Raw genomic sequence first — 26,131 nt, forward strand, 5'->3', positions numbered from 1 at the left:
TTATCTTGTAAATGTTTTAAAACCTCCGCAGTTTCCTTTAGACTGCATCCTGGTGGTGATGCCTCCAAAGGCAGTGGAAGCTCAAAAGTTGTATATTCATACTTAGATCAGTCTCACAGTCATTGAAATTTCAGTGTATACTAATTGTTGATCTGATGGTAGGTAATCATTTCCTCATTATCTCCATCCCACATGCTGAGACAGTGGTCCCTTCTGTTAGGAAGAGAGTGATCTGTTTTTTGTTCTATAATGAACCATAAGGGAAGGATTTTACCTTTCCCATGGAATCTTCCTCCTCATTACATCCATATTCTGCTTAGTACTCGATGCTAGAAATTTCTTTATTATCTTGGGTTAATTTGTAAGTTAGCATTAACATCCTGTATTTATGTGATTAAATTTTTTGGCCCCCATTACTGAGGTATGGTAAGGTTTTATGTATTTCCAGAGTATGTGGCTTAACTTTCATAGAAACAGCTTTATTTTGAATGTTTGTTTTGTTGGTTTATGCATATTTTATTGAGTTATGTCATACAATAGTTGTGACTACCTGAAGCAAATAACGTTGGCTCCTGATAAGTATACTGTTTGATAAGAGTAGATGTACTAAAATGTGACTTATGATCTGTCATGGGCATCAGAAGTAATGGAGAACATTGGTTAACAGGAAGTCAATTAGGAGAGCTAATTCCACTATGGAGTTTCAAAACAATTTTGGAAATTGTAATATGGAGAAACACAGTCCTTAAAAATAGTTATTTGGAAGGTTAATACTTTATAAAATATTAACATATATCTTTTGCATGTATAAGTTAAAGAATGTAAAAAAAAAATCTCAGAATCAATTTTCTTTTAAATATTGGTGTGTTCCGAGCATCTATTCAGTGTTTTTCATTTTTTATGCCATGTACTCATTTTTGACTCCATATTCCTCCTACCTGATTGCATGGCTTTTCTTACTCTTTCAATTCCCAAGCTTTATCTCTGATCAAACATCTCTCTTGTGCTCCAGGCCAATATGTCCAACTTGGGTGTATCACAGATACTTCAAAATCTTTGTGTCTCCAGACCAGCCTGGGCAACATGCTGAGACTCCATCTCAAAGAAAAACCAGAACAAAACAGAAAACAATTCCATGCCACCCAGTATCTTTTCTATTCATCATCTACTCAGATTCCCCCAACAAAAATACTGGGAATCTGTCATTACCCCTTTTATTAGTTCACTCAGGCTACCATAACAATACCACAGATTGGGAGGCTTAAATAACAGAAGTTTATTTTCTCACAGTTCTGAAGACTGGAATTCCAAGTGCCCGCCAGGTTGGTGTCTAGTGAGGGCTCTTCCTTTGAGTTGCAGGGTACGACCGTCTTGCTGTCTATTCACATAGCCTTTCTTTGGTTGTGCATAAGGGGAGAAAGAGTGCATGAATGAGCTCCTTGGTATGTTTTCTTTTTTTTTTTTTTTTTAATTTTTTTTTTTTTTAAGACAGGGTTTCACCATGTTGGTCAGGCTGGTCTTGAACTCCCAACCTCAGGTGATCTGCCCGCCTTGGCTTCCAAAGTGCTTGGATTACAGGCGTGAGCCACTACTGCTTGGCCATATCTTTTCTTATAAGGACACTAATCCTATTGGATGAGGACCCCACCCTTAAGACCTCATTTACCTTTATTACTTCCTTTGAAGTCCTACCTTCAAATATAGCCTCACTGAGGATTAGGGCTTTAACATATGAATTTAAAGGCAGGGGAATATGAACAGTCAATAGGACCCTCTTTTTCCTCACTGTTTGCCTCTAGTCTGTCTAAAAGTTATCTCCTAAAGCTACTGAATTGCTCTTGAATATCTCTTGCAGGGTTTCTCAACTGTGGTATTGATGTTTGAGCTGGATCACTGTTCAGTGGGAGTGGTGAGGGAAGTGGGGGGTCTGGCCTGTACACTGTAGGATGGTTAACAGCCTACCTAGCCTCTAAGAATCCAGTAGTGTCTCTCAGTTTTAACAATCAAAATGTCTTTAGATATTGAAACATGTTGCCCTCTGGGGAGTGGAGGGCATTGGCATAGTCATCCGCAGTTCAAAACCATTGCTCTAATATCACGGTTTCTTGTCTAGATTAGCATTAGGATGACTGTAGTAGTTTCCTTAAGGATGTCCCCATCTTCGAGTTGTCTTCAGCCTTTTTCATTTCTCCACATAATCACCAGTGACCTTCCTATCATGCAAATCTGTTCCTGTAAGACTCCCTGCATGAAATTCTAGCTTTCTGGAAAACCTAAACTCTTCAGGATTTATGTACAATGCCCTTATGATATTTCTTCTGTTTTGTGTCTCAGTTTCTTTTCTATTGTTGTTTTTTACCACCCTTTCTCTGACATCAAGTGCCAGTCCTTTGACTTAGCCCTTTCTCTTTCTCTTCTGTTTTCCCTTGGGTAGTTCCTATGTGTTCTTAAACATTTAGCTCAGGTGATCCTTTCGGGTTGGGTTAAGTATTCTGTATTTCTTTATGTTCTAAGAGACTCTACTGTAGCCCATACCTCAGTTTGGTGTTAGCACCCATAGGCTTTTGTTTCCCCTGCTAGTCTCTAAGCTCCATGAGGGCAAAGATCTAAAGCTTCCTATTCACCTGGTACAAAGCCTGGCAAACAGTGGATATAAATAATTGTTACATGTACGTATAAATGTATTGTTTCAAAATTTGAAAAAGGAAACATACTAAGGTGTCTTGAAGGAAAAGTGACTGCCAGAAGACATGATAATCTGCCATTTATATTGGTAAATTCATAACATTCTTAGGGTTTTTGCGTTAGTTGTATGGACCTGGAGGCTTAATTTTCTCTATAAACTGAGAGGTCAACCTCTTGGGGATGATTTTACCTTAATCATGCTTATGTAGACTAGAATGTCAATATATTCATATATTTTGAGAAATCTAATACTCAGCCATTCTGGAACAAATGACATTGGAGGTAAAATTATAAATGAAACTGTTGCTCAAATTACATGAAGTCGATTTGGGGGGAGATTATTAATTTACAAAATGCTTTAATTAAGAAAGATTTGATGGACTAGCAAACACTATCCAGTTTAAGGAAAGCTAGTAAGCCTTTTAAGGGAACTGTTATGCATATGTTCTTTGGTTAAGGCTATGCTTTTGGCAAAGAACAGAAGAATACCTGTAATTCCCTTTTTCAGTTTTTCATGCTTACCAGCACTACTTAAACATATTTATTTATAATTTCTTCTAAAAAGAGAATGTGTGTGTATGTATACACTGATAAAATTGTAGTCAAGTCGTAGAGGGCAGGCATTTAGCTACATCTAGAAGAATTAATAAAATGAATCTAACCACATCTGAAGAATTAAAACGTTTGGTAACTACCTACGTTGTGAAACAACTAGATATTCCAGGCCCATCTTGTACTTTGTCTGACCAGCCATTATTTCTGAGGATCCCTGGTTCCTTTTAATGGGGAATGGTTTATAGAAATGACAACTCTAGGGTCTACCACTGGAGTGGTATTGCTTCTAGGCCTTTTTGGCAAACAAGGTAAGAAATGCATGTATATGTCTGTCTATAAAAATCGTAAGTACATGTGTGTCTACAAAAATCATGAGTTCATCAAAGGAGGGCCTTAAGAAAAACTAAACACACACACATACATACATACACACACATATACAGGCAAAATCATGAGTTCATGCTGATAACTTTAGTTCCAATGCAACACTAAGGATACAGTACTAAGGGCAGGTAGCTTTCAACACTGAGAATATATCACACCCAGTGGCCTCAAGCTTCTGTCTTTGCTGTTGAGAATTCAGCTTTTTAAAATGTTGCTCCTCTGAAGGTAATCTTTTTTTCACGATTTTTACTTTGTAGTTTTTAGCAAGTCTAATAGTATATCTAGGTGTGGATTTCCCTTTTTGATCTGTGCAGTTTGTTATGCTTCTTAAGTCTATGAATTGACCTTATCAGTTGTGAAAAATTTCAGCTTTGTTGGGGTTTTCCCCGACCAATCATAGGTTTAGCGTTAAAATATGTAACAACAGCCATTATTTCTTCACTTACTGCCTCTGCCTCATTCTTTTTCTCTGTTATTTTTTTTGTCTGGAAATGCAATCAGATGTATTTTAGGACTTCTCATGCTAGCTTTTATATATCTTAACCACTTATCTTGGTATCTTTCCCACCGTGGCTGCATTCTGGATAGTTTCTCTGACTGATAGTCCTTTATTTTAAAATACTTAGCATATTATGTCTTATAATTCTAATATCTCAAGTCTTTGCAGGTCATTTTCTGTCTTCTCTTGGTTTTGTTGGTTCTTGTTTATAATTCCTTGTTTCTCTGTGCTGTTGACCATGTGTTTATTGGGGATTGTGCTTGAGAAATCGCACTTCGGATTTCTTAAGGCCTGGATTGAACAGTTTTTCCCCAAAGGAATATTTCCTTCTGCCAGGAGATTAGAGCATTGTCAGTCCAGAACTGTTTTAAACTAAATTAGGACTTGAGATGTATGGGACCACCCATGACATGTTAAATTAGGTTGTAAATCTACCCTAGGATTAAACGATGATGTACAACTACCCTTGTCCCTTTAAAGACACTAGATCAACTTCTCATGCAGTCTCATGAGGCTAAAGGATAGAAGTAAGTTTATTATTTCCTACTCTCACCTTAAAGATAGCCTAATAGAAAAGTAAAAAATAAAAAAAGGAAGAAATCAAAGGAGGGCTCAAGAATTAATAGGGGGGAAAAAAAGATAAAGATAGCCCTTACTATTCCTGCTTTAATGTTGAATGATCTCTCAATCATGAAGCAGACCCAGGACTTGTCTTATGTCCCCTTGGTCCAGAGAGTTTATCAAATTGCAGATCAGTTTCTTCTTGGTAGTGAAATATTCTTAGGGTAAAAATGGCATCTAGGTGTACCTCTAGGTTCCTGGTAATTTCTTACTAACTTACAAGGTTTTTGTTTGTTTGTTTTGAGTCAGAGTCTCACTCTGTCACCCAGTCTGGAGTGCAGTGACACAATCTCCACTTACTGCAACCTCTGCCGCTGGGGTTCAAGCGATTCTCCTGCCTTAGCCTCCCGAGTAGCTGGGATTATAGGCACGCACCACCACACTCAGCTAATTTTTGGATTTTTAGTAGACACAGGGTTTCACCATGTTGGTTAGGCTGGTGTCGAACTGCTGACCTTGTGATCCACCCACCTCTGCCTCCTGAAGTGCTGCAATTACAGGCATGAGGCACCACGCCCGGCCAAGATTTTTAGAAGTAAGTTTAATCTACTAGCTTTAATTGTTTGCAATAAGAGTGTAGGCCTGAATGACCTAACCTGCCTTTACAAGAAGCAAAAGTTCCTTTATATGTATATTTTTTCTTTAATGGTTATATTAGTTCATTTCCACACTGCTATAAAGATGCTGCCTGAGACTTGGTAATCTATAAACAAAAGAGCTTTAATTGACTCACAGTTCCACATTGCTGGGGATCTCAGGAAATTTACAATCATGGCAGAAGGGGAAGCAGGCACCTTCTTCACACGTGGCGGGGCAGAGAGAAGGTGAGGGAGGAACTGCCACTTTTAAAGCATCAGATCTTGTGAGAACTCAGTCTCATGAGAACAGCATGGGGGAAACTGTCCACCATGATCCAGTTACCTCCCACCAGGTCCCTCCCTCCATGTGGGGATTATAATTCAAGGTGAAATTTGGGTGGGGGCACAAAGCCAAACCATATCAACCGTAAACTATATGTTTAGATTTTTAAAAAAATATTTAAAGGGGGGAAAAAAAGAAAACTACCCAGAAATGAAATAGGCTGTACAACATAAGTTGCAAGTTATTTAAAAAAATAAAAACTAGATGACATAGCTCATGCCTGTAATCCCAGTAACTTCCTTTTTTTTTTTTGAGATGGAGTTTTGCTCTTGTTACCCAGGCTGGAGTGCAATGGCACAATCTCGGGTCACCGCAACCTCCACCTCCTGGGTTCAGGCAATACTCCTGCCTTAGCCTCCTGAGTAGCTGGGACTACAGGCGTGCGCTACCATGCCCAGCTAATTTTTGTATTTTTAGTAGAGACGGGATTTCACCATGTTGAGCAGGATGGTCTCGATCTCTTGACCTCGTGATCCACCCACCTCGGCCTCCCAAAGTGCCGGGATTACAGGCGTGAGCCACCGCGCCTGGCCAATCCCAGTAACTTCTGAGGTAAAACCAGGCAGATCCCTTGAGGCTAGGATTTCTAGATCAGCCTGGGCAACACGGGAAGACCCTTTGTCTCTAAAAAAAATTTAAAAATTAGCCACGTGCCTGTAGTCCCAACTACTTGGGAGCTGTGGTGGGAGGATCACTTGAGCCCAAGAATTCAAGGCTGCAGTGAACTACGCTTATGGCATTGCACTCCAGCCTGGGTGACAGAGCAAAACTCCAACACTCAGTAAAAAAATGAAAAAAAGAATAAATGGAAACAACCTGTATACAGAAAACAACGTTCATTCTCACTGTTAGTCAAATAAATAGAAATGTGCTACCATTTTTCACCTATCATATTCACTAGGTTTTAAAATTTACTTATTTAAAAGCTTAGGTTATTATGGTGAGATAGGCTGTGCTCTTGTTCTGCTAGTGGGAATGTAAAACGATACGACTTTCTTCTGGAAAAACAGTAGCATACTACAAAATAATGTGTGGAAAACTCTTAAATATTAATACATTTAGTCAGGGATTGGCAAACTACAGCCCATAGGCCAATTTGGCCTGCAGCCCATTTTTGTATGGCCCTACCACTGTAAGTATTTCTTATATTCTTAAAGAGTAACAGGGAAGAACATAAATAACAATATATGGTGGACACTGTATGTGGCACAAAAAGCCTCAAATATTTGCCATCTGGCTTGTTACATAATTAATTCACTATTACCGATATTTATTAGATTAATTATACTTCTAGAAGTCTGTCAGAGGAAAGTAATCAGATATGGGCAGACTAAAGACTGATGAAATGAACAGACATACTCAGGAAGAACTTAGATTGAACTTACATTTCTTTTTTTTTGAGGCGGAGTTTCGCTCTTGTTATCCAGGCTGGAGTGCAATGGCGCAATCTCAGCTCACCGCAGCCTCCGCCTCCTGGATTCAGGCAATTCTCCTGCCTCAGCCTCCTGAGTAGCTGGTATTACAGGCACACACCACCATGCCCAGCTAATTTTTTTTTTTTTTTTTTTTTTTTTTTTTAGTCAAGACAGGGTTTCACCATGTTGACCAGGATGGTCTCGATCTCTTGACCTCGTGATCCACCCGCCTCGGCCTCCCAAAGTGCTGGGATTACAGGCGTGAGCCACTGTGCCCGGCTGAACTTACATTTCTAACAGTAATGGAGTGGATAGTCATAAGATATTCATACAGTAAAACTATTTTCTAGAAATAATGAAATAAGGAAATGTTCCTAATGAAGTATAAGATGTAAAACTATATATGGAATATACTATACACCAAGGAAAGACCACAAAGAGATATGCAAGTGCATACTCTGAATGTTAGGCTTAGAGGTGATTTTTGATTTTTTAATGCTTTTTGATGTTATCTCAGCTTTCTACTTTTGATCTTTTTACTTTTTCTCTTATGATCAAGGAAAAAACATATCTTTGCCCCTTCTGTTATGACCACTAAAAGAATATGAAGAAATCTAGGTGTAGTGTTGCATGCCTGTAGTCCCAGCTATTTGGGAGACTAAGGCAAGAGGATTGCTTGAGCCCAGGAATACTAAATCATCATGGGTCATATAATGAGACACTGTCTCTTAAAAAAAAAAATTAAAAATTAAAGACTATGAAGAGACAAAAGAGTTGAGAAAACAAAGAAGCCTTTGAGGAATGTGTCTCTCTTTTATTCATCTTCATATATATCCAGTGCCAGACATTAGCTAGGTGCTTGGTAAACATTTGTTTAAAAAATGTGCAACTAAGTCAGAAATATGAAAAACCGCACAGCCGCAAAGCGATGCAAATTTAAATTACATATATATATAATTTTCCCTTTTAGAAATTAGCAAATAGTTTGTTTAATAAAAATTCTTGTTGTGTTTTTTTTTTAAGTTGGATTTTTTGGAGGCATAATTAACATACAAAATTCACCCTTTTTACAAATGTACAGTTTGACGCATTTTGAAAACTGGATAATGGTATAACCAATCAAGACAGTAAATCTTTCCATATCCATCACCCCAAAATGTCCCCTTGTACTCCTTTCTCTCCTTTTACTCCTAATACCATGCGGTCACTACTTTGGATTCTGTTATCTATAGTTTTCCCTTTTCTATAATGTCATATAAATAGAATCATACAGTATGCCACTTTTTGTCTCTGGCTTTCTTAGCATTACACTTTTGAGATCATCATTTTGTTGCATGTACCATTGTGGTGTTCTTTTTAATTGTTGAGTAGTTTTCCATTTGATATATTACATTTTGTTTATCCATTCACTGGTTGGTAGACGTATGGGTTATTCCCAAATTACTGTGATTAAAGTTGTATTAAACATGAATATAAATGAATAAAGTTGCATTAAACATGAGTATAAATCTTTGTGTGGCTGCAAATCTTCATTTCTTTTGTATAAGTACGTAACAGTAGAATTGCTAGGTCACATACAGTGAGTATATCTATAACTTTACAAGAAATTGGCTAGGTGTTTTCCAAAGTGACTGTACATTGCATTTCCACCACTTAATATAAGATATTGAAACAAGTACTTATTGCAGTTGTTAGTGAAAACTTATAACTCTTTGGGAAAGCATTTTTGGCAGTCTGAATCCAGTCAGTAAAAATGTTCATTCTCTGGCCTTTAAGAGTCATCTTTGTAAGAGATAATCTAAAATTTGCACAAGGATATTTGTCAAAGTACCATTGTATTAGAAGACTAAAAATATACACTACAGCTGTTGTCTTTGGTAAAATTTATAAATTCAGCACTAAGCGGAGCATTGTAGTGGGTTTTAAAGAAACTTGAGATGTGTTCCTTGACTTATGTAACTTGTAATCTAGTGAGTAGACAGTGCTGATTAGCTGAAAAATTTTCAGTGAGCAATGCAACACTGCATTAAATGCGTCTTAAAATATGCCACATTAAAGAAGAGTGAGCAGTAGGGGTGAAGACTTGGATGGATTTCAGCAAGGTTTTGAAGCATGGCTAAAGCTTGAGTTGGAGGGGTGGAGATCTCTAGGTGGAACACACCATGGCTAGAGGTAAAAATGGTCCAACTATGTAAAAATCACTGGAATATATGTATGTAGAGATAATAAAACTATGTTATTAGACTCTTTTAATGGAGCAGGAACAGCATGATCTTTAAAAACTGGAATGACTGCTATGAGGCTCTGCATTCTTATAAAAGCTTTGGATAGTCTAGGAAATGGTCAGGGAAATGGTAGAAAATGATTATTTTTCCTAGCAGTGGTCAGGGAAATGGTAGAAAATGATTATTTTTACTAATATTACAAATTTAAGCTGGATAGAGTAGTTTGATAAGGAACCATTGTTATCTTTTGTAAGTAGCAGTAACATATACATTATATTCATGGTTTTTTTTCTAGTCATTTGTGTAGGAAAGAGAAAGGAGAGAGGAAGAAAAACTTTTTTACCCTTAGTATCATCCACCAAATGGTAAGCCTCTTGGTAGCAGAAACTTTGTCTTGTTATTAAATACTTTTATCTTCCATGATTAGCACATTGTATGAGGAGTAGGAATAGAGAGCTGGTTGCAGGATTTATAATTACCCATGAAAGGTAGAGAGAAGATTGTCTAGATTAGTCTGAGGTATAACTGTATTAAGTGATAATGGTTCCTGGATGAGGCTGGTGGATTGGGCAAAATGATAGATTGAAAGATTTGGAAGTCATCCTTTAAATCATGTGTTTGTTTCTTGAATGTATGGAATGAGAAGATAGTAAAGAGAGGATGTCGTAAAAATAGTGTAATACCTGTCATTTACTTAGTACCTTGTTTATGACAGGTATAATACATATTATCTCACATTAAAGTCATATTACAGGGTACACATGGTGGTTCATGCCTGTAATTGGAACACTTCGGGAGGCCAAGGCAGGCCGATGACTTGAGCTCAGGGTTTTGAGACCACTCTGGCCAACATGGTGAAAACCTGTCTCTACTAAAAATACAAAAATTAGCCTGGCATGATGATAGGTGCCTGAAATGCCACCTACTCAGGAGGCTGAGGCAGGTGAATTGCTTGAACCTGGGAGCTGGTGGTTGCAGTGAGCCAAGATCATGCCACTGCACCCTAGCTTGGGCAACAGAGTGAGATTCTATTTAAAAAAAAAAAAAAAAGTCATTATAGATGAAGCAGAGTTGGTGAATTGCCCATAGACACACAATTATTAGCTATTAGAGCTGGGATATAAACAGTGCATTTTTAAAAAGCCAGCTCTAGTGTTACTTCCCTTTTTTAGGAAATCTTCCCTATAACTTCTGTCCACCTTTTAATACCTAGGTTAACTTGAGGCGCCTCTGTTTTCATTTGATAAGCAGTTTGTATCTGCAGTTTTGCATTTACTTACGGAATTATAATTGCAGAACACATTTGGAATCTGAGGACTTAGCATCAGTCTCTGATTCCTCTACTCCTTCAGTAACTTAAAAGTTGAAGGTGAAGGCCTATGGTATGAATCACAGTGCAAGGCAGGTATACCAGAGGGACTCACTCCCCATGAGTGTAGGCTCAGCTCTTGGGTGTCAGATACTAGGCCAAATTTTCAGAGGTCTGGGCATTTTCAGCAAATGTAAAGTTTCTTCTTTTTGTTTATCTCATCCAGTACCTAACTTATTCAACTTGGAATTCAGTGTAACACAGCTACGAGTATATGTGCATTCAAGTAATTCACAGTATCTTTAAACCACAGGTCCTCTGCTGTACCACTTTGAAAATTTGGCAAATGAACTTTCCATAGAATTGAGCTATGAGGATATAAAAAACGTTGTTCTGCAGTATGGATTCAAGGTAGAGGTAAGAATGAAATGAAATATTGCCAAAGTTTAATTTCCACAGTGCCTCAACAGAAATGTTGATATTATGGCTGTTACTAACTTTTTGAATTCTCTGTTTTCTTATCTATAAAGGAAAGATAATACAGGTTGAGTATCCCTTATTCGAAATGCTTGAGACCAGAAATGTTTCGGATTTTGGATTTTTTCCAATTTTGCAATATATACATATACATAATGACATATCTGGGGTGGGGACTGAAGTCTAAATGTGAAATTCATTTATGTTTTATGTATGTGCCTTATACGCATACCCCAAAGGTAAAGGTATACAATATTTTAATATTTTGTGCACCTGCCACATGAAGTCATCTGTAGAATTTGTCACTTGTGGCATTATGTAGGTGCTCAAAACATTTTGGATTTTGGAGTGTTTCAGATTTTCAGAGTAGGAATGCTTGACCTGTGTTACTTAGCTTTCAGAATTACAAGGATTTGGGATAATGTGTGCTTAAAGGGAAAACTCTACTTACTGGTGAAATACCCTTTCAATAAATGGTTGCTGATCATTATAATACTGGCCTTGCAGACTCTCACTGATAGATACAAAGTAGACTAGTCTCTGGGGAAAACAAAAAGGGATAGGAGGGCTGGTATAAGAGGGATATTCACAATATGTCCTTGTGTACTGCCTGATACTTTTTTAATTAGTTGCATTACTATAAAGTTGTTTTTTTTTTGAGACGAGTTTTACTCTTGTTTACCCAGGATGGACTGCAATGGTGCGATCTCGGCTCACTCCAACCTCCGCCTCCTGGGTTCAGGCAATTCTTCTGCCTCAGCCTCCTGAGTAGCTGGGATTATAGGCACGCGCCACTATGCCCAGCTAATGCATTATTATGATTATTAGCCAAAAGTTTTATGATATTTTGGCTATTGTGTTTCAGTTTATTTATTTACAAACATTCCATTTTAAAAACAATAGATTTGTTTTTAAGAATGAAGAAAAGCTATATATTATAGTAGTTGAGAGCTCAAGACTGCCCGAGTTTGAATCTCAGTTCCACCACTTAATAGTGTGACTGTTCTTTTTAAAGTGAAACTACTGATATTAATAGTTCCTCTTTTATGGGAGTAGTTGTATGTAATAAATGAATATGCTTAAAAATAGTGCCTGCTACTGATACATATGTGCTCAGAATTTGTTAGTGGTGTGCTTATCATGACTGTCGTAGTCAGTGTTATGATTATTGTTTGCATTGCAGGTGGAAAAAGAATCTGTGTTGTCAACATATACTGTGAATGATCTCTCTATGATGAAATACTACTATGAATGTGTCTTGTTTGTGGTCCGTAAGCCACAATGATGGTCTCAAGTGATACCACCTGGAAAAAGTTTAGTAAGAACAAATGCTGAAATAAACGACTCAAAATCAACTATCAGTGATGACAGGACACAACCTCAAATCAGTGGTGCCTTCTTATTCCTAATGAAATTTAGAAATAGTGTCTATTTTCTTAATGTCTATTGCTTTTTCAGAAATATACTATGCCATGCAGATTTATACTACACAAGTAAAAATGGAGGAAATGTCTTGAAGTATACTTTTTCCTTGAAGCCCAGAATTGTGTTTCAGTATGAAAAATACCTAATCTCCAGTGTCGTCATGATGCTGTCCATTGCAAGTCTGCCGTATTAATGACTAATAGTATTGAGGTCCTAATAATCTTCCCTTTTTTTGTTGTTTTGTACGCATTGCACATGTTACTTTTAGAAGAGTCTAAGGATCCTGAGTCATATTCAACATCTGGAGTTGGGACTTTAATCACTTTCAATCTAAGAAAACTATGCGTAAAATGTGTCTTTTTTTTTTTTCTTTTCTTTTCTTCAGAGACAGGATCCTGTTCTGTCTCCCAGGGTGGAGTATAGTGGCACGATCATAGCTCACTGTAACCTCAAACTCCTGGGCTCAAGTGATCTTCCTGCCTCAGCCTCCCGAGTAGCTAGGACTATAGGCGTGTACCACCACGCCTGGCCTGTGACTATTCTTTTATCATTCAGATTAATTTGATTTTATATTTTCTAGCTCAGATGAACTTAAGCATCAAACATTTCATTTTTATGCAATGTTAAATTATTAGTATCACAGCCAGTAAAGTACGTTCAAGTAACTGAGAAATTATCAAGTCTTTTGGCCACAATAAACAGAACATTTTATGAAAGCATACTCATCATGGATCACTTTGAAATACATAGATCTCAACGTTCAAAGTGAGAAATAAAAAGCCTTTATTAAAAGTAGTGCTAGGAAACAGAGAAGAAAGAATAAAATTTACCCATTTGAAATATATGATTTTCAGACTCTAAATGAAGAGTTTGACAATATGATGTTTACAATAATGTCTTTTCCTTAGATTATCTGGATTATGAAAGCAAGCACTTTTTCATTAAAACAATTATATATTAGGAAAAACTGTCATAATAGTATTAATGTGAGGAATTTTTATTATGAAATTCAGGGATAAATTACTGCCCATGATCTGTGTTTTCAATATTGTAAGCAGCAACCATCATGTAATTTCAGATTAACACCAATTCTGTTCCCTGATAGATGGAGCTTAAACAGTATATGCTGCTTTAAATTTCTACCTCTAACAGATCTTTATTGGAGGGAGTTTTCCTTTGTATTTTTTAATGTATGTTATTCTGTTTCCAGTAGCTTGGAAAGTAGAGATGACTAATATTTTAGCCTTTTCTTGGAGAAAAGCAAAAACTCTTGTGAATATTTTCACAAATGATTGTGATTGCTTTAAATGACCTCTGTGGCAATTTAAATTAGATGGATTTAATCTCAGTAATGTGCTGGTCGCATAAATATCATGTTTTAATAGGAAAACTTACTTGTGAATCTTTAGATCTTTGTTGTCACTTAGGTTGGGGAGTCACTACTCTATTTGGCATTTTACTAGTTGGTGGGACCTTTTCTTTGTACAGTGATGGGACTTTTGTGACCTTTTCTCTCACTATGCAATAGACCGTTTCATGCAGATAATCATGTCAAAATTGGGAAGTCTATAACCTGTTTTTTTTTTTTTTTTTTTAATTTCTCTTTATTGTGTCCCTCAATACTTAGCAGATTGTTCATTTGGTGAAATTGTTATTACTTACATGAATGAGTTTCAATTTAGTGGCAAGGAAGAAAAAAAGCTAAAATTATTGTTTTTAAAGAAAAAACTTACAAGGTACATAAATATTTTTAAAAAATCAATTGACCAGGAAGGAATGCATGCTGTTTTTGAATGGTTTAGACATGCTTTTTATTCACAAATTAACATTCACTTTTTTACAACTTGTATTGAAATAAATGATCTTTGTTTTTGTCACAGGCAAAAACAGATTGACACTGGTGGGTTGGCTTTATTAATTTTTTTTTGCTATTAGGTTTTCTTTAATAATGTTACATTTCTTTATTACAGCATATGTTTTAGTTAATTCTGAAATCAGTTACTTCATTTGCTAATTTATCCCTCATATCATGAATATTGTTTTTTAAGTGTTCTACACAAATTTGTGTCACTTTTTTTCCTTACAGCTTTTGCAGTTAATATATTCTAAACTTGAAAATGTGGTATCAATCAATAATAGAAGTATCACTGGAGGACTTATTTAATTTTGTATTTCTTAATTTTAGTCCTAGCTACTAAAGTATATAAGCCTTAAAGTTTAAAATGTTTTTCTTAAATTAGCTGTATACACAAACATTTTTATTTACTTCATGAAATGGGAGGAGTTAGTTCATTGTGCTTGCTTTTTTTCCCTTTAATTTCCATATTCTGAAGCAGTACAGATAGAGGGTATGCTAATCAACTGAGCAAGGTGGAATATGTACAATATAAGGAAAAGATGTATAATTCACAGTATAAAATTATGAAGTTTGGTACATAATTGTAAATGTACTGTATTTATATGTAACTCTCATTCTAAAAGTTGCCACAAAAGCTGAATTGGAAGCTTCATGTCTGCATGAAATTTCCTATATTTTTAATGTGTATGATGAAATTAATTTTTCTTGAATATTAAAGTCTGCCAATTGCTATGAAACAATAGTTGCTTTGTTGTTTTCCTCTAAGTTAGTGTAACTTTAGATTACTAACTTCAATGAGTTGAGCAGATACACTTTTAAACTCTTGGATTAGTCTATTTTTATATGCTTCTACAAAGCCAGTAATGTGAGTACTTGGCCTTATGATATGCCAGGTCTCATACTAATTATTTTCACTTTGTTTCATTCAAGTTCACTGTATTAAAGCTAGAATCCACTGAGGAAAAAGAATAATCTTGTTTTTTAGTTTTGTTAAATAATAGAAACAGAACTATAAAAGGAACTAGTAGAAGACAGTTCTAGGATCAGCCATTAGTGGGATGAGCACTTACGATTGTTTTTGATGTCAGGCAAGCTACTCTTAGCTTCTTTCCTCACCTGTAAGATAGGATTAATATCATCTATTTCAAATGGTATTTTGTTTTCTTTTTTTTTTTTTTTGAGACAGAGTTTCACTGTTGTTACCCAGATTGGAGTGCAATGGCACGATCTGGGCTCAGCGCAACCTCCGCCTTCTGGGTTCAAGCAGTTCTGCCTCAGCCTCCCAAGTAGCTGGGACTACAGGCGCGCACCACCATGCCCAGCAAATTTTTGTATTTTTAGTAGAGACGGGGTTTCACCTCGTTGACCAGGATGGTCTCAATCTCTTGACCTCGTGATCCACCCGCCTTGGCCTCCCAAAGTGCTGGGATTATAGGCGTGAGCCATTGTGCTCGGCCTTCAAATGGTTTTTTAAATTAGGTCATATGAGCTTGTATTTGTGTGTATGAAAGCACATGTATTTGTATTTTTGTGTGTATGAAAGCACATGATAGACAATTACCATAAATGTAATTTCTGTCTGTGTTGACTGCTATATAGCGAGAGAAAAAAATGATTAACAGGACATTAGTTTTAATAGTCTTTTTTTTTTTTTTTTTTAGGGAGGGAAGGAGGAAGGGAGGAAGGCAGGAAGGGAGGGAAGGAGGAAGGGAGGGAGGAAGGAAGGGAGGAAGGGGGGAGGGAGGAAGGAAGGGAGGGAAGGGAAAGGAAGGAAGGAATTCAAGCAATGAGAGAGACATTGCCAACCTGGATCTAGAGGTTTACAAGTTGATTTCTTTTTTTGAGAGAAGGAAAAAAAAAACGAGTAAAGGAGAGGAAGAGAGAGAGGGAGGGTGAATGGAAATACTGCTTTATTCTGAAAAAAAAAATGGGTATTGATAATGGCCAATCAATGTTTCATTTAAACCTATGAGTAGGTGTGATGTGGTATTGACAAGAATGTATATTTTATGTATTTGAAGTGGAGAGCTCTATAAATATTTATTAAGTTTACTTGTTCCGGATCTGAGTTCGAGTCCTTGATATCCTTATTAATTTTCTGTCTCATTGAATCTACGTCTCTATGTATCTGGGTGTTAGGATCGTTAGCTCTTGTTGTTGTATTGATCCTTTTACCACTACATCTTTGTTGCTTTAAAATCTATTTTATCCGTTACGAGAATTGCAACTCCTGCTTTTTATTTATTTATTTATTTATTTATTTTTGCTCTCCATTTGGTTGGTAAATCTTTCTCCATCCCTTTGTTTTGAGTCTTTGTGTATCCTTGCATGTGAAACAGGTCTGGATGTGACATGCCATTGGGTTTTGGCTGTGTCTTTTGATTGGGGGATTTAGTCGATTTAAATTTAGGGTTACTGCCATTTGATGTTAACTGGCTGTTTGATCCATTCGTTGATGAAAATTCTTCTTTATGTTGGTGCTCTTTACTTTTTGGTATATTTTTAGTAAGGCTAATACTGGTTGTTTCTTTCTGTGTGTAATGCCTCTTTCAGAAGCTCTTGTAAAGCAGGCCTGGTGGTAATAAAATCTCTGAATACTTGCTTGTTCATAAAAGATTTTATTTTTCCTTCAGTTCCATTAATTCACTTATATTCCTCTCTAAGTTGTCTATTCTCAATAGGATTTTGTCAAACCTTTTCTGTGAAGCTTAGTTTGGCTGGATATGAAATTCTGGGCTGAAGGTTCTGTTCTTTGAGGATGTTGAATATTGGCCCCCACTCTCTTCTGGCTTGTAGAGTTTCTGCTGAGAGATCTGCTGTAAGTCTGATAGGCTTGCCTTTGTGGGTAACCTGACCTTTCTCTCTGGCTGCCCTTAGTATTTTCTCCTTCGTTTCAACCCTGGTGAATCTAATGATTATGTGCCTTGGGGTTGCTCTTCTTGAGGAATATCTTTGTGGTGTTCTCTGTATTACCTGGGGTTGAATATTGACCTGCTTTGCTAGTTCAGGAAAATTTTCCTGAATAATATCCTGAAGGGTGTTTTCCAGCTTGGATTCATTCTCTCCGTCACATTCAGGTACACCTATCACAGGTAAATTTGGTCTTTTCACATAGTCCCACATTTCTTGGAGACTTTGCTCATTCCTTTTTATCCTTTTATCTCTAATCTTATCTTTTTGTTTTCTTTCATTAAGTTGGACTTTGACCTCTGATATCCTTTCTTCTGCTTGAACAATTCGAGTGTTTAAACCTGTGCATACTTCTCGGAGTTCCTGTATTGTATTCTTCAGTTCCATTAATTCACTTATATTCCTCTCTAAGTTGTCTATTCTCAATAGGATTTCTTCAAACCTTTTTTCAAAGTTCCTAGTTTCTTTACATTGGGCTACAACATGTTCTTTTAACTCACAGAAGTTTCTTATTATCCATTCCTTGAAGAGTGATTCTGTCATTGGGATGAGCTCATTCTCCGTCAAGCCTTGTTCCATTGTTGATGTGGAACTGTGATCATCTTTAGAGGGAGAGGCGTTCTGATTTTGAGTATTCTCAGCCTTTTTACACTGGTTTCTTCCCATCATTGTAAATTTATCCTCCTGCTGTCTTTGAAATTACCAACTTCAGATTAGGTCTCTTGATTGGACGTCCAAGTTGTTAGTTCCCAGGGCCAGAACGGTGGCCTTAAGACTGATGGTGCTTTTCTGCCCAGGATTCTCCTGTATGGCTTCCCTTTTTTTTTTTTTTTTTTTTTTGAGACGGAGTTTCGCTCTTGTTACCCAGGCTGGAGTGCAATGGCGCGATCTCCACTCACCGCAACCTCCGCCCCCTGGGTTCAGGCAATTCTCCTGCCTCAGCCTCCTGAGTAGCTGGGATTACAGGCACGCACCACCGTGCCCAGCTAATTTTTTGTAATTTTTAGTAGAGACGGGGTTTCACCATGTTGACCAGGATGGTCTCGATCTGTTGACCTCGTGATCCACCTGCCTCGGCCTCCCAAAGTGCTGGGATTACAGGCTTGAGCCACCGCGCCCTGCCCTGGCTTCCTTCTTGTGTCCGTAATGGGTGACTCTGCCTTCCCCAGGCTCCAAACCTCGGTCAGAAGGGGAACCAGTCTCATTTACTCTGCGCTGAGAGCTGCCGCACTGAGGTGCAGTCATGGCCGTTGCGCCAGTCTCAGGAGTCGTGCTGGGGACCCGTGTGGGTCCTCCAAACCTCAGTCAGAAGGGGAGCCGGCCCTGTTTACTCTGCTCCGAGAGCTGCCACGCCGAGGTGCCGGCGAAGCCGCTGCACTGGCCACAAGCGTCGCGCTGGCGGCCCGTGTGGGTCCTCCAAGCCTCGGTCAGAAGGGGAGCCAGCCCTGTTTACTCTGCTCCAAGAGCTGCTGCGCCGGCCACAAGAGTCGCGCTGGAGACTCGTGTAGTTCCTCCACTGGGGATCTTCTGCTCTGTGAGCTACCAGAATTTGCCTGAAAGTGTGGCGTCCTCTAGTTCTCTGCGCTTTGACTGAGAGCTGCAATCCCAAGCTGTTATCGATGGGCCATCTTGGATCATTCCAGTTTTAATAGTCTTATGGTGACCCTTTGAAAAAGGTTTCTATGGAATCCTGGGGAAAACAGTAAAAAATGGTAGGTACAGATACAGATTCCATAAGTTTGGTGAGAATTACAATGAAATATAATAGTAGGTAATGGGAGAGGGCATAAGTAAAATTTAATGGCATGTTACCCCCACTTTCATCAGCCTGCTAGCACATCTTTTTTATATATGTTTGATTCTTTCACTTTGGTATCTATTTAGATTTGGGGTCCTTCAGTCAATGTGTATGTGCATTTTCAGTTAAGTTGCCCTTTAGAAGGACTGCACCAATTTACATGCCAAGAACAGTATTTAAAACATCCATTCCCTGGCCAATACTGGATATTGCTGAGCTTTTCATTTTTGTCATTATAGGCATACCCCATTTTATTCTACTTTGCTTTATTTTGCAAATACTTTGCTTTATATTGCAGATACTGGTGTGTGTGTGTGTGACAAATTGAAGATTTGTGGCAACCCTGCATTGAACAAGTCTATACTGGCATCATTTTCCAACAGCATGTGCTCACGTCATGTCTCTCTGTCAGCATTTGTAGCAAATATTTTTAAATTAAGTATCTACATTGTTCTTTTAGACAAGATGCTATTGCACATTTAATAAACTACAGTATAGTGTAAACATATACTGTACTTTTTTTTTTTTAATAGAGATGGGGTGTCACCATGTTGGCCAGGCTGGTCTCGAACTCCTGACCTCGGGTGATCCACCCATCTCTGCCTCCCAAAGTGCTGGGATTGCAGGCATGAGCCACTGCGCCGGGCCCATAAACATACTTTCATATGCACTGGAAAACCCAAAAATTTGTGTGACTCACTTTATCACGATGGTCTGGAACTAAGTCTGCAGTATCTCCAAGGTATGCCTGTATAACAAGTGGTATCTAGGCCAGGCGTGGTGGCTCACGCCTGTAATCCAAGCACTTTCAAGGCCAAGGCGGGCAGATCACCTGAGGTCGGGAGTTCAAGAACAGCTTGACCAACATGGGGAAACCCCATCTTTATTTAAAAAAAAAAAAAGTGGTATCTAATTTGAATATTCATTTATCTAATTATTGGAAAAGTTAAGCAATTTCTCTGAGTTTAATGGCCAAAGTGGCTTTAATCTGCCAGTCTATATGATTTCATGTGGCAGACCTGACAGATCATTGGCAACAGCTCCAAAGCTAATTAAAACATAGTGATGTTCATCAGTGGGGGTACTGGCCAGAGCCATAAGAACTGAGTCATTGCCTCTCTGCATACTCAGGCAGCCATTAAGCCTCCTCCTGGAGATCTATATACTTCTTCTGGACCCCTGGGTTGGGGGGGTCAGTCTGTGCAGTACTTCTTAAGAGTGAGATGGAGTAAGATGTAGACTAAAAAGTGCAGTCATAAAATGCATGAATTATATTATACATATATTGAATTGGTCTAAAGAGCCCTGGTGACATTATTTTTGAGGTGTCCAGCTCCTGATCAAAAACCTGGGGGCTGCGATAGAACAGAAAATAGTTGGTGCTTTCTCTAGTTTAACCTCTTCCTATTTTACTAAGTGCTTAAAGCTTTGACTGTTTGATCTGCCAGTTCATCTCTGGCCCCTAACAGTTTCAGTTTTCCTTCTCTACTCAAAGCCCTCCAAAGTGCTGGAATTGTGGGCATGAGTCACCATGCCTGGCCAAGTTCTGCTTTTTGTTTTGTTGTTGTTGTTGTTTTCTTTTGAAATGGATTCTTGCTCTGCTGCCCAGGCTGGAGTACGGTGGCGTGATCTTGGCTTACTGTAATTTCTGCCTCCTGGGTTCATGTAATTCTCCGGCATCAGCCTCCTGAGTAGCTGGGATCATAGGTATTGTATTTTTCATAGAGACAGGGTTTCACCTTGTTGACTAGGCTGGTCTCAAACTCTTGACCTAAAGCATCAATTTTTGGGAACTCAGCCTCCCAAAGTGCTAAAATTACAGGCATAAGCCACTGCACCTGGCCCCCATTGATGTTTTTGATTGATCTCATCAGAAGACTTATGTTGTCTATCATTGTATTTCAGATGACTGCAGTTCTAAAGCTGGGTGTACACAACCATAGTGATATTCATATGTATATTTTGCTTTTTCACCCATTTATGAATATAGTTCATCTGCTTATAAGTGTTATATCCACGCAATTGTCATTTGTATGCCTAAAAATATGTTATCGCCTATTTTATTGTGTGAAGTGGCCTACAAAGTGTTCTCTTGTGCTTTTATGTATCTCAAATCCCCTTTTAAAAATGTAAATAATTTTATAAAAAATAATTTTTAAGATTTTTCCCCCTACATTATATTTTCAAGATTTTGAAATTTTGGGATTACAATTTTCTGTATATTTAGACTTAAGAGATTTTGATCTTTCAGGATTTCAGTATTTGAGATTATGGCATTCAGGATGTCTTTCGGGATTATGGTTCAAACTCCCTTTCTGTCCATGCTCATGCCACTGTGTTCTGCCCTGCAGTCTTCCAGCCTTGGCCACCGCAGCACCCAGAGCCCTGTCCTGACTATAAACCAGGTTGGACTGTTGACAGGACCAGGTGTTTGGCTTTATATTATTAGGCAAGGCTTTTCCTTTACTCACTTTTAAGGGCCACTCATGTTCAATTCAACGAAATTAACTCTGTCTTCAGGTCACTCACAGCTCTATATTGAATAGTGAAGCCTTCATTGCTGACATTAATTTACCTTTGAGAATTCTCCACCTCAGCAGCCACAGCCATACTGCCTTTTAGCTGGGGCCATGGAACTTGCTGCTCTGTTGTCATGATAACATTTCCTCTTTCTGCCTGGAAGAGAATGGGCAACAATTAAGTTACAATTTGGGTGACTTATTTCAGTCCTGCTTCTAGCAGCTCTAAACGGGAAGAAGTAGGGTCTCCTGCCAATTGGGCAGTAGTATTCATTACTGGATCTTGGGAGGCTTATTTTCTTGAACTGGCCTGCAGAAACTTGTCCTTCCTAATCCAGAAAGCCATGTCTATCAGCATCATTTCTTTATCAGCAAAACTGCTAGGTCTGCTATTAGATTTTACCCTTTTTACAATCTAACAAGTTAAGTCTGTTACACCTTTCTAGATGCTGGTAAAGACATGAGAAGAGTTCTGTGTACTCTCACCCAGCTTCCCCCAAAGATAGCATTTTAAATAACCTTATTACTGAAACCTTGAAGTTTACATTGGCACAATACTATTACTAAACTATTGATGGACCTTGTTTGAAGTTTACCAGTATTTGCATGCACTGTTGTTTTTTACCCCTCATTTTTTCACTTTTAACCCACCTTAATATTTAACATGGATTTCTCATTAACAGCACATACCTTGGTCTTGCTTTTTAAATTTTAGTTAATGCACAGTATTTGTAGATATTTATGGGGCACATGTGATATTGTTACATGCATAGAATGTGTGATGATCAATTTAGAGTAGTTGGGGTATCCATCACCTTGAATATTTATTTCTTTATATTAGGAATGTTCCAAATCCTTTTTTCTAGTTATTTTGAAATATATAATACATTGTTGTTAACTATTAGCTATAGTCATGCTACTTTGTATAAAACATTAAAACTTATTCTATCTAACTGTATGTTTATACCCATTAACCAACTTCTCTTCGTAGCCACTCCCACTCATATGTGCTACCTATCCTCTGATAGCTATCATTCTACTCTACCTCCATGAAATCAACTTTCTCAGCTCCCACATATGAGTGAGAACAAGTAATACGTGTTGTGCCTGGCTTATTTAACTTAATGTCCTCCAGTTCCATCCATGTTGCCACAAATGGCGTGATTTCATTCTTTTTTACGGCTGTATAGTCCTCCATTGTTCATCTGTTGATAGACATGTAGGTTGATTATCTTTGCTGTTATCAGTAGAGCTGTCAGAAACATGGAAGTGCATGTATCCCTCTGATCTACTATTTCCTTTGGATAAGTGCCCAGTAGAAGAATTGCTAGGTGGTATTGTAGTTCTATTTTTAGTTTTCATCTGTATTGTTTTCCATAGTGGCTGAACTAATTTACATATCCACCAACAGTTTGAGTTCCCTTTTCTATACATCCTCACCAGCATCTGTAATTTTTTGGCTTCTTAATAATACTTATTGTAAGGCAAAATGATACCTCATTATGATGTATTACTATTTTTTTGGATCAATCAACCTTTAATGTCCAAAAGAGGTGTGGATGCAGACCATAGGAGATAGGGCAGCATCTCAGGCCCTGCTCCAGAAATGAGGGAGAGATGAACACAAACCAGACACTTTCAACTGGCCATGCAATCTGGGAGGTCAGGGGGAAACACAGATTTGGACATTGGTAAAAAAATAAAACCTAAAATCAAGCACTCAAGTTTGTGCCCATTGAAGGGTTTGATATAAGGACCTCAGTCACCATCCAGGTCCCTCTTCCCCTACCAACATCAAAAAGCCAAGCTCTGCACACAGGAAGGGATTAGGGAGGAGCATTCTCCTGCCTCTCCACCAGCCCCAAGAATGGACTTGAAAATAAAAGAAGCTGGGTCCCCCCACCCCTTACACTGTCAACCCTACACGTGAGAGTTTTGAAGGCCACTCATAAGAATCAGCAACTCAAATAGCAATGACTACCCCACCCTAAACCCACCCCACTCCTATTTCATTAACAGACAAGATTTCCCCTCGTACTCCTTGGAATCTCCTTCCCTCATGCCCTCATGGCCTTGTTCCATCTCCTGATATCTGGCTTCACCACTGCAAGACTGACCTTTTCCAATGCTCCCCAGAAGCTCCTCTCAGCTCTTTATCATATCCATCCTCACCTCCCACCAGAGACTGCAAACATCCAGTCACTGTCCCTGTGCACTGAGACCCAGTTCCAGAGCAGATGGTAGCATGATCATCCTGTCCTGGGTGGTCCTCCTAAAGCCTTCACAGGGAGCAGATAGCCAGAGAGCAAGCAAGAGTGTCTGGGCTAAATGACAGCGAGGGGACACCTATCTTTACTTCTAAAACAGGTATCCCCAGAGGCTTTTAACATAAAAGCCCACTTAGAACTAATTGTGCTCTCTATCTACCCATACACCCTAGAGATTCCAAACGGCCCTCCCCGCTCCCTCCCCTCAACCCTCCCCACCCCAAACACACACATATATACACAGGAGAGTCAAGAAAGACATTGATTTGGTTTGATTGCTAAGACCTAACTAAGGAACTACAGTCATCTTTAATTCCCTTGCCAGCCAACTAACAACAGGGGCTGCTCTAAGAGAACTGCAGAGGAATGAGAAAACAGGGCTAAGCAGGGAGCAGACAGAAGAATGTAAAGAAAAAAAAAAAAAACAAGTGAATCCTACCCCCAACATCCTCCTATCATGATCTCTGGCAGGAGGAAGAAGGTCATCCACCAAGACAGAGCCGTTACTTAGAAATTCTGACAAAGATAGCAAGACAAGTTTGCTCCCCACTCCCACACACCACAAACACATCTCAGGGCCCCCTAAAGACTGCATCCCCACCCCACCCTCTGCCCCAAGCCATAGAATCACAGTTCAGTGGAATATTCTCTCTCTGGTACTAGATCAATCCCTCCACTTTCCTTCCTAATCCCTTTCTCCTTGACGATCCCAACACTGCCCCCCTGCAGCCTCCCTGGCCCTGCAAAAGCAGCGTCCACTGCCAGGAAGAGGCAGCTTGCACAGTTTTAGTTTCACCTCCAGAGACCTATTTCTTTTCCTCAGCCCTCCTAGTGCTTCGGCCACCTAGTCTTTGTGGAGGGCTTTTTATTTTGTATAGAGAAAGAAAGAGAAAATGGAGAGGTGAGATTTCCTAGTGCAATAAAACTGAAAAAAAAATTTTTTTAATCTTGAAAAATAAGCATAACGCAGCCTTCTTCCCCAGGCAACAAAACAGAAAGAGGTTTTGTTTTGTTTACTGCAACGTACACAAGAAATAGAGTATACAGTCCATGCAGTAGGGTACAACAGCCATTGGAAAGGACGTCCTGATGCCTCTGCCCCAAGCCATAGATGCACTGCCCCAAGTGCCAAACAGTCCCAGCAACGCCGCTTGCTGCCGCAGCCACTGACACCTTCACCATGGTCACCTAGCCTGACTTGAAGAGGAGGATTGCAACTTGACCCAAGTAAAAATAGATGAAGCACTTTGTCTAGTGTGAAATAGCTGCCAAATTTTTGGCCCACCATACAATGCCAGGTAGGGTTATATTTCTTGTCAAATTCCTTATTGATATAGGCAGCAATGGCCTTCTCTAAGTTGTACTTCGGCCTGGCCTGCGTGGCGCAGTCAACAGCATCCTGTTGCATGTCCTCAGACATGTCTGCGTTCTTGATCACTGCCTTTCGATCAGACATAGTGACACTTCACGGAGGTGAGTCCGCACGGACCCCTGGGGAGTAGCGATGACCCAAGGCAGAGCGTGGGCAGGGGCGGTGTCCCCTGGGCTCTTCATGCAGCAGCCGTAGCCGCTGCGGCCTCTGGCTCCCGCAGCCCTGGGTGGATCGCTCCCCGCCGCTGTCGGCCCTTGGAGTTTCGCCGGCCGCCCACGCTCCGCCACGCGCCGCTGGCCACCTGCCCGCTAGGCTCTGCTGCTCTATTATTATTATTATTATTTTATTGGTTTGAGACGAAGTCTCCCTCTCTTGCTCAGGCTGGAGTGCAGTGGTGCGATCTCGGTTCACTGCAAACTCCGCCTCCCAGGTTCAAGCAATTCTCTTGCCTCAGCCTCCCAATTAACTGGGATTACAGGCCTGCACCACCACACCCGGCTAATTTTTTTTTTTTAAATGCTTACTTGCCATTTGTATATCATCTTTGATGTGGTGTGTTTGTTTGGATATTTTTGCCGCCCCCCCCCCCTCTTTTTTTAACCTAAAGTCCATTTATTCCTTTTTTTAAAAATTGTACCTTAGGTTCTGGGGTACATGTGCAGATGATGCAAGATTGTTGCATAGGTACATTCATGGCAAGATGGTTTGTTGCACCATCCCCCCATCACCTACACCTGACATTTCTCCCCAGGTTATCCCTGCCCCACCCTCTCTCCCACTATCCCTCCTGTAGCCCCCCTCAACAAACCCCAGTGTGTGATGCTCCCCTCTTTGTGTCCAAGTGTTCTCACTGTTCAACACCTGTCTATGAGTGAGAACATGCAGTGTTTG

The 26,131-nt window shown here is 39.1% G+C and overlaps 1 protein-coding gene and 1 pseudogene across 10 annotated transcripts in view; one reads left to right on the forward strand and one right to left on the reverse strand.

Moving 5' to 3' along the window:
• CARNMT1 (carnosine N-methyltransferase 1) overlaps positions 1–15,111 on the forward strand; it is a 46,443-nt gene extending 31,332 nt beyond the window's left edge. For 5 of the 10 annotated variants that reach the window (XM_078366461.1, XM_078366466.1, XM_078366463.1 and 2 more), the window contains exons 7-8: positions 10,928–11,031; positions 12,275–15,111. In XM_078366461.1, coding sequence (XP_078222587.1) covers positions 10,928–11,031; positions 12,275–12,376 — 206 coding nt within the window. In that variant the 3' untranslated portion in view covers positions 12,377–15,111. Of the gene's footprint in view, positions 1–1,012; positions 5,817–10,927; positions 11,032–12,274 lie in introns of those variants that run through there. The other 5 variants (XM_078366446.1, XM_078366454.1, XM_035302293.3 and 2 more) reach the window with 1 other exon arrangement.
• Positions 15,112–24,924: 9,813 nt separating this feature from the next.
• LOC144581748 (dynein light chain 2, cytoplasmic pseudogene) lies at positions 24,925–25,441 on the reverse strand (annotated as a pseudogene).
• Between the last annotated feature and the right edge of the window lie 690 nt (positions 25,442–26,131).

This window comes from Callithrix jacchus, chromosome 1 (genome assembly GCF_049354715.1).
Source record: "Callithrix jacchus isolate 240 chromosome 1, calJac240_pri, whole genome shotgun sequence".
NCBI classification, from domain to species: domain Eukaryota; kingdom Metazoa; phylum Chordata; class Mammalia; order Primates; family Cebidae; genus Callithrix; species Callithrix jacchus.